At 38.2% G+C, this 9679-nt stretch overlaps 1 protein-coding gene across 8 annotated transcripts in view; it reads left to right on the top strand.

Moving 5' to 3' along the window:
* The first annotated feature begins 3075 nt into the window (after nt 1–3075).
* Nucleotides 3076–9679, top strand: part of MRPL1 (mitochondrial ribosomal protein L1) — a 76086-nt gene continuing 69482 nt past the window's right edge. For 5 of the 8 annotated variants that reach the window (XM_032457314.1, XM_032457305.1, XM_032457323.1 and 2 more), the window contains exons 1-2: nt 3150–3384; nt 9130–9241. In XM_032457314.1, the coding sequence (XP_032313205.1) occupies nt 3354–3384; nt 9130–9241 (143 nt within the window). In that variant the 5' untranslated portion in view covers nt 3150–3353. Of the gene's footprint in view, nt 3385–4054; nt 4174–9129; nt 9242–9679 lie in introns of all 8 variants that reach the window. The other 3 variants (XM_032457338.1, XM_032457287.1, XM_032457344.1) reach the window with 3 other exon arrangements.

Below are 9679 nucleotides of genomic sequence, written 5' to 3'. Positions count from 1 at the left end.
ATTCTCCAAGCTGGACAGTTTGGGAGCTGCAAGCCAGATGTGGAATAGCAGCTTCTGTGTAGAGGAGAAGATAAGAGTGGGTAGATTCTGGTCCTGGAGACATACTACATGGGGAAATTCATGCTTCTGTTGTCTGTATTATATCAAGTATAAAATTAGTAAATAAAACAACTCCTCCCCAAATTAATGGTAGGTACGGATGGGAATGTTTCATGTTATGTATACATAAGGAGTGGTTTTTAAAGTGTGGTCTCTGGACTAGGACATCAACATCACCAAGAACCTATTATAAATGCAAATTAATGGCCCATATGCAGGCCTACTGGATCAGAAACTCGGGGGAGGGGGAGAGCACAGCAATCTAGTTTCAACAAGCCATCTGGGTGATTCTGATGCACACCACTGAAGTAGGAAATGTCATCGAGTTCCTGATTTTTGTCCAATCAGAGAATCTGTTTTCAACTAGAACCCTAAATGGGAAGTGACTCTTCTTGCAAAGGAGTTTCTAGCTCAAGTGGAAGATAGTTGAGGAAGGCAGAGAACACAGATGAAGAAAACTGCAGGGCTAGACAAAGACTGAAAAACTTTTCCCAGGGAAGTTAGCCAAGCAGCCAGACAGCTGGCATGTTGCCAAGACTCCTGGAGACTATAAACCTTCCTAGAAATCAACTGGGAAAAGTTTCTTTAAAGTGAACTTTGAGTAAGTACATAAACACAGCCTAAAGATTTTCTGCAAATACTACTAAAAGTTCTCATACAAAGAAAGTGACACCATAGTGACATGTAGGAGCAAGAACAGCATGTTTCATATTAAGAATATGATATTGGAAGAAAGGGCATTCAAATAGCTTATTCATTTTGCCTCTCTGGTTAAGAGCTCTCCCTGGTTCCTTAGTAATAACAACACTGAACATTTGATGAGTGTTTACTCTGTGCTAGGTATGGTAGTACTTCAGTAAATTATCTCAGTATTAGCCCCATATCACAAATGAAGAAACTGAGCCCAGAGAGGTACAGCATCTTGCCCCAGGACACACAGCTAGCAAGTGATGATACTGGGATTCAAACCCAGGAAGTTTTGCTCCAGAGCACCACTGCTTAACCAAAATGCCCTATTGCCTCTCTTCAATGAGAACCTCATTATGTATTAAATAGTTAGAGGCTTGGAGTTCCCAGTTAAGAGTGTGGATTTTTCTAGTTTTTACAAGTCTTAGGCTAAATAACCTCCTTGTATATTATTATATATAGATAACTAGACTCTGGACCTCACTTGACTAATGCTATCAAGTTCTGGTGCCCAAAGTGGGCAATCAGGTAAGCTGCACAGCTATAAGACAGGCATTCCTTTAATAAGGCTATGACTACAAGCTTACTACATGTCACTCTGAGTCCCAATATAGGGTGTTTAAATTCTTGTTATAATAGGAGATGCAAAGAAGCACACAGATGGGGGCCAACTGATCCCAGCTATGGAAAGGTAGGGACATAGAGTCTAAGGACCAGCAGCTCTACTCTGGCTGTTTTTGTCTGAGGAATTAGGCAAACTTACTCTAATTTTAGCGTTTAGCCTTATATGAAATTCATTTTTAAGCATGATGAGAGCAAAGGTTGTGTTGGTTTTATTCCCATATCTATGCATAGCCATGCACACCGCTTGGCAAGGGGCAGGCACTGATATATTTGTGAAAGGGAGAGAGAAGGGGAAAGGTAGATTCAACCGCTTTGAATTTTTTTGTTATAACAGCCATATATGGGTGTGGAACTTCTGAAGTAACTGCTTAGGTGTCGACAAGGCATGACAATGAATTAGAAAAATTATTCTTCACGGAAATAAGTATAATATACAAATACAAAATAAAGCATTTGTTAAAGTCCTACTGTGATCCAGTCCCATGGGCAGCTTGATGGAAGCAAGTTTGCAGGCTTGCTATTCTAATTGAGTCAATAATTCATGCTTGCATATGATATTTATTTATTCAACATTTATTGAGAACCTCCTATGTGCCAGGTGGGTAGTATATGCTGAGGTTACAAAAATAAGTTAAGACAGGATTTCTGCCCACAAGAGCTCAGATGATTAGTGGGGAAAACACACTGTGGTGATGGTCACACAACTCTGAATATATTAAAAACCACTGAATTGTACCCATTAGATTAGTGAGTTGTATGGTATGTGAATTATACCTCAAAAAAAAAAAAAACTGTTCAAAACAAACACACAAAAACAGTTATAAGCTTTGGGTACTATACAAAACCAGAATGAGGTGGCCAAAACTCAGCCTGGGAAGGGAGGAGGGAGGCTTCATCAGTGAATAAAGCCTGACCTGAAATCTTTTTTAAAAAGTTACCTAGGAGATGTGATACAAGACGTTCCAAACACTGGGGACAGAATGAACAAAGTCATGGAGGTGAGAAGCCATGTATGTGTGTGGGGGCGAGAGGGGGTGGGATGTTGGCAGGAGGTTGAGGCTGGGGAGGCAGGCAGAGGCCAGAAGCGAGCTCCAGAGGTAGTCACGGGAGGGTTTTATTTAAACTGGGAAGTGATATAATTCGCGATCAGATTTTTTTTAGATAAACCACACCAACTGCTGTGACGTAATGGAAAGGATACTGATTCCTTTTTTTTTTTTTTTTTAGTCAGAATAACTTGTGCGTAGGTCTTAGATCTACCATTTTAAAACTAGTCGTATTATATAAATTTGTCAAGTTTTATTATTCAATTGATCCTAATGGCACAATTTGTCAGCAGGAGAAAATGTAAACCTGATTAATGTTAGATTAATTTAAAATCACGCTGATCTTAAGATGACTTAAAAAGGAAGTTTGTTGTTGAGTGGGACACCCACCTTGGGCGGTAGTGGAAAGCCGGGCTATTTTAAAAAAATCTTTACAAGGCTGGAAACGTGGCGGTGGAATCTGGTGAGATTCTTCAGATTTTCAGTTTTTCATGCTTTCTGGGTACTCTCAAAATCTATTAAAATGATCGTTCTGAGCATATGTGCAGAATCAAAAAGGAAAAAATAAAAGGGAATGAAATAGTTGGAGCATCGCCAACAGATCGTGTGCATTTTTCAGGGAGGGCAGATTCCCCTTTAGACGGTTAAGCTGTCGTACCGGAACCACGGAACACGAGATCCTCGGCAGCACGGAGGACTGCCGGGAGCACCGCCACGGGGCACCCGCGCTGCGCGCCCTCCCCCACCGGCTTTAAAGCCTGCTTTGATTCCAGCCCCTTTCCTCTTGCTCCTCGGAATCCCTTCCCCCTCCGCCACTTCCGGATGGGAACCCTTTTAAACATTCTTTCAAGTTGAAGCGTGGGACCAATTTCGTCAACACATTCCGGAGTGAACAACATGGCGGCGGCCGCAAGATGCCTCGGTAGAGGTAAAGCGGAGGGTAGTCCGGGCTTGCGGGGAAAATAACTCTGGTGTGGGGTCTTCTGTGATAGCAGAGTGCAAGCCGGACTCTCCTAGGTGCGGCTCTGCACTGGTGGCTCCATAAGCCTCTACTCTTTCTGGGCTCTAGATTTTCCAGAGGGTCGTTACTACTTAAAAGAGACCTTGTCAGAGGTTTCACTCCTTTCTGTAGTTGTCCACCCTAGGAGTGGAGTGGGAGGGGGATATACTTTGTCACCCCTCCAGCCACCCGCAGAGGTGGAGGCAAAGACATGGTTGTATCTCCGATACTGTGGGTGTGAACTGCGGGGAAAGGCGTTTGACACGTGAAGTGAGTTCCGGAATGGAAAAGGTGTTACATTTGAGTGGCTCATATCCGTAAACTTTTACAGTTTACAGAATGCTTGGTTCTTTCTCAGCACATCGTTGCAGGCTCTTCCAATTCTTAAACTCCCAGGCGTTGTCTAATTTGGGTCAGCATTCATCATTTGGAGGCCAATTTTGTAGTACTTCTTGGTAGCAACCCTTTAGAGCATTTACAAGGTCCAGTTTGTTGGCTAGGATGACCACACTTTTTGGGTACAGTACTTAACAGATTTTTGTTTTGTGTTTTTGAAACACAGTGATATATATTGTTATTAATTATGGTGGATCTTTAGGTGGAGGCAGCAGCCGAGATCACCCCCGTTTTACAGAGGAAGAAACTCATTCTGTTGAGTATGTGGCCAAGTTCATAAAACTAGTGAGTGGCAGTGGAAGACTGAAACTTTACTCCTAGGTCAGTGATTGATTGATTAATTTAACAGAATCGTAGTTTTCGCTGAGCTTCTCACAGAAAAGCTTAGTGTAAAGACCAGCATTCTCTATTTGGGATAGTTGTTGCTTAAAAAATAGGGGTGGCAAGAGATCACAACAGACCTTGACAACTATTAGCTCACTGCAGCTACCTTCCAAGCTACAGTCTACTCTCAACAAATATTTAGATTGGTCATTTAAGAACTTAAATCATGCCACGCCTATGCTCAAAACTCTGCAAAGTCTCCCTATTTTTCTAAACCAAAGTCCTTAGGATGGACTACAGCTGTGCTGTCCATTTTGTTATCCACAACTGAGCACTTCAATTGTGGCTAATTCAAAATGAGTATGTCAAATTCACATTAGATTTGAAAGGCTTAGTACCAAAAAAAGTGAAATACTTCAATTTTTTTCATATTGATAATGTGTTGGAATGATAGTATTTTGGGGTATTAGCTGTAATAAAATATGTTAAGTTTTATTATTAATTTCATTTTAGTCTTTTTTTCCCTACCTTTTTTGATTGTGGCTATTAGAAAATTTAAACTTATATATGTGGCCTTATTATCATATTGGCCTAGGGTCTTCCACATCATTAGGTACCTGTCTTCTCTCACCTCCACTCATCCAGCATACCACTCCGACCTCTCCAGCTACCCTTTCACTGTGCTCTAGCCACACTGGCTTCCTAGTTCCTTAACCACACAAAGAACATTCCTTCATGGGAAGGGCTTTTTCTCCCAAGTGAAGTGGGCCTGGAACACTTTTTTTAAAGATATTTGCATGACTGACTTTCTTATTTCTTTCAAGCTTTTGCTCAAGTGTCACCTTTTTAAGGAGGCCTACCTTCACCTTTTTATTTAAAGTTGCAATCCACTTTCCCCCTTGATTCTCAATTCTTTTTACCCAGTGGGGTTCCCCTTACCAATACCATTTTATATTTATTAGTATTGTCTCCCCCCTACTAGGATGTAAGCTCCAAAAGGAGGAGTTTGTTTGTTTTGTTCACTAAGTGCTCAAAGCAGTGCTAGTGCATGTTTCCTCGGCATATTCATTGTTGAGCAACTGAATGAATAAATAATGCGGATCTTCAACAAAATGCCACCCTTCTTCCATATGTTGAAATGAATAATATTTAAAGTAATTTGAATCCAATTTTTGCTCATTTGTTCAGATTTCCTTCCTTCACTCAACGGATGTTTATCGTGTCTTCATTTGTCAAACACTGTTATGTGTTAGGGACAGAATGGTGAACAAGCTATATACATTCCCTGGCCATAGTGCTTATCATCTATTGAAGAGTAGACGTTAATTTGATAATTATTTCTTTAATACAATTTTCCTGCGTGGTTGTGAAGGAAAAGTACAAGGTGTTGTAAGAGTGTATATGAGAGGCCTTAATCTGTTGTGAGTCTTCAGGGAAGACTTTTCTGAAGAAGTAGCTTAAACAGAGTCCCTGAAAGATCACTGGATTTTAATGAATTAGCTATGGGAAGAGGGGCGTGGAAAGTGGTAGGGGAGAATCTCACAAATGGAGGGAAGATTATATTTGAAAGTCTGAAGGTTGTAAAAAACACGATGTGTTCAAGTAACTGAAAAGGAGGCCAGTGTATTTGAAGTGTGGCAAGCATGAGAGAGAGTGGTGTTAGGTGAAGCTGACTAAATAGGTTAGAAATAGCTCATGGAGGATCTTGTTAAGAATTTACTTTATTCGGAGGACAAAGTGAGACCATCCAAATGTTTTAAGAACATGATGAGATTTTTGTTTTTAAATCTTCCCTTTTATTAGTAGGTGGAAAAGAAATGGAGAGGGCCAAGAGTAAAAGAATAGTTTGGAGTTTGTTGCAGTAAGCCAGGTAGATGGTGGATTATGGTGCCTATAGTGGGGAGGCAAAGACTACATGCGTAAGATCTCCTGGGGGAGAGGGAGGATTATAGAGTTAGGTTGAGAAGTCCTGGGGAATCCTAACATTTCACTATCAAGTTTAAGAGAATCAGCTTGCAAAGGATGTGGAGTAATATCTATCTCATTGCCCTGGGGTAGGGGTGGGGTTGCCTTTTGAGAATGAGTGCAGATTCAAATAGGTTTTTAAATTGTTGAGGAAATTCTGAGGGCTTCTCTTTTCTCTGAAGTAGCAAGTGAGGTTATCTGCTAAGTAAGAGAAGAAATATGTTAAAGAAATACCATGAAATACTACAGATAGACAAATTGACTACAGAGGGATTGAAAATATAGATCTCATGGTCTAACAGTGCTATTTAAGTAGTGGTATTTTTGTAATTTGTTTTTCCTTAGTCTGGAACAGTTTTGATTTCTGTTGAGAATGTTAATTTCTGGTAGTCATGACTGGGGAATCTAAAAGTAGTGGTTAATTATTTATAGCAGGTTGCAATTGATGTATTCAAGAGAATTATTATTTTGAAGATCTTGCCAAGGTTATTGGGTTCTTGTTCAGTGCAATTAGAATTATTTTTTGGAAATGTTTGCCAAATCTTGAATGGATAATTGCTCTTTCATTTGTCACATGTGATTTTTCGAGGTAACTGACTCCTTTAAAAATGTGGAGGATCTCCTCTTAGACTGTTGCATACCAGCAGAGCCCACTAAATTTGAGATTTTGGAGGGCAGGAACTGGATCTCAATAGTCTATTTCCCTTTTTCTTTCTAGCCATTAAAGCCCTTTGTTGCTTTTGTGCCACAGGGAATTCCCAGTAATAAACAGATCTCCTATACTGCCCCCAAATGTCGTACCCATATGTTCATAGAATTCACAGTTTTGGTGGTTTTCTTGTACTTCAACTTTGTTTTAGAAGATTAGGAATGAAACAGAGTTGTTAGGCATTTGGCTTTGATGACATTTGAGCTGATGATAAGGAGTAGGCCATGGGAAAATGTGGAGATGGTGGATCCTAGTCAAATGTAACATTAAATGTAAAGGCCCTGAGACAGGAATTGAGGGATTTGAAGGATTCAAAGATCTGAGAAAAGGGTTTTAGTGAGCAAGTAGGTGAGTGGTATTGAGTGATAAGCAGGGATGTCTCACATAGGGCCTTATAGACCACAGTGAAGACTTGGTAGCTGTTCTGTGTGCCCAGTGCTCTGTGCTTGGAAACTTAACTTATGAAAATAATTCATTTGATGTGTAGACAAGTCTTATAATTTACAAGCTATTGGTTTTATGGTTTTATGGTTTTATGTAATGAATAGATTTTAAGATACTGGACTTTAAGGGTCATTTTACATGAAAACCTAGTTGTTGAGAACTCACTTAAAAAATTGAGGTTAAGCCAATACAATAGAAAAGAAAACATTAGATGATCAAACATATGAAAACATACTCAGCCTAACCCATAAGAAAAATGCAAATTAAAACAGCTCTGCATACCACCTTTTGTCTACTAGATTAACAGAGACCAAAATATTTGGTAACATACTACGTTGGCATGAGTGTATGGAAACAGGCAACCTTTTCATTGCTCGTGGAAATGTATATGGAACTGTTATTTTAGAAAGCAGTATTTATCAACATTACAAGTGTTCATATTCTTTGACCCAGCAAATTCCCTTCTTGAAATTAATCCTACAAATATACTTGTATATGTGCAAAATGATGTTTGTACAGGGTCATTCACTGCAGCACTGTTGATAATAGTAAAATATTATAAATGACCTAATGGTCAACCACTGATTAAATTATGATACAAGTACACAGTGAGGTACTTTGCAGCTCTAGAAAGATAAAGTCTTTATGAACTGATATGAAATTATTGCTATAATATATACATATAAACATATCTTTATGAAAGGCATATATGAGATTATATATATATACAACTCTTAAAAATATGTGAGTATATCTATATCTACATCTAATATATGTGTGAAAATGGGCTTTAATACCTTTACATGAAAAAGCAAGGTCTAGAACAGTGAGTAGAGTGTGCTATCATTTTATCAGTGAGGAGGGAAATAATATTTCTGGGAAGAATCACAATAAGTTGCTAATATAGGAGGGAAGCTGGGTGTTAGGGGTTGGAGGAAGACTTTACTTTTGTATATTCTTTTGTAATCCTGAAATAAAAACATTTCCCTAGTATTTCTACATACCAAAGATATTTATAACATCTATCTATTTGTCTAGCATATAGTTTATTCATTTTTATAGTCCTATAGTCACTTTTTGGTTAGTGCTTTTGGGTTGTTGTGAAATTGTTCCCTCCTCAAAGGTCATAAAGGTATTTTCCTAAATTATAGAAGACTTTAAGTTTTTCCATTTACATATAAGTCCTTAGTCCTTCTAGATTTGATTGTGTATGTGTGAGATAGGGATTTAAATATACTTTCCCCTATGAATAATCACTTGTCTTAGCAACACTTACTAAATTCCTTGCACAGTGACTTGCAATAACATCTCTCTCAAATTTCAGATATCCATATGTGCATGGGTCTGTTGCTGGGCTGTTTATTGTTTCATTAGTCTGTCTTTCTATACTTGTGCCAATGCCGAAGTCTCTTAATTACCATAGCTTTATGACAAGTCTTGATCTTTGGTAAGGCAGTTCCCTCCACTTTGTTCTTATCCTTCAGAAGTACCTTTGGCAACTCTGTGAATGTATTATCTATAAAAAAGAAAAAAGAAGAAGAAAGTTTAATTTAAGAAAAATTCAGCATGTATATACTTAATCTGTAATAAGAGAGCTAACCCACTCTGTTGAGGTTGAACTAGATTAAACTGAAAATAAATGAAGACAAAATTCTTCAATTAGATGTTTTTATCTGGCTTTAGTTTCAAGAAGTGCCGTTTTCACTTTTACACCTTTTAAAGAATGATTAACAATCACAAACTATTGAATATTTTTGTTTTAAAAAACATTGGGAATGTAAAAACTATGAATGTAATGATTAATATTAATATTTTATTTTTTTTTTTCTTTCAAGTCTTGATATATCATCAAAGGCATAGTCTTTCCAAGTTGGCTTCTCAGATGTCTCTTTATCCTTGCTCTGTATGTGTTCTGGTGCCCAACAGACATTTTGCTGCTGCTGTGAAGTAAGTATTTTTTTTTTTAGTTATTTCATTTGCTATCATTTAAATCTTTTATTAAAAACTATTTTGCTTGGTACCATAAAGACACACAGAAATAGTTGTAAAAGTTTATCATCTCTGCTTCTTTGTCCTAATAGTCCTGAAGGAGAGATATGACTTCTTAAAATAGTACTTCACATTTATTGAACACTAACATTCAATAACCAATTTAATCCCTCCAGCAACCTTATATGGAAGCCATTGCTATGCTTTTTTTAGAGATGAAAAGCAAGGCACCAATAGATTATGTAACTTGCCCAAGGTCACAGAGCTAGTAAATGTTGGAGCAAGGATTTTGTGACATAATAAGAAGTATTTATGTTGGTCTCTGCCACCCGTTCCTGACATAGAGCTCCTAAAATCCTTGTCATCTCCTGAGTGATAGGGATGCCAGGAGCATTT

Source organism: Camelus ferus, chromosome 2 (assembly GCF_009834535.1).
Source record: "Camelus ferus isolate YT-003-E chromosome 2, BCGSAC_Cfer_1.0, whole genome shotgun sequence".
Classification (NCBI taxonomy): domain Eukaryota; kingdom Metazoa; phylum Chordata; class Mammalia; order Artiodactyla; family Camelidae; genus Camelus; species Camelus ferus.
This window is presented reverse-complemented; position numbering and strand designations above follow the sequence as displayed.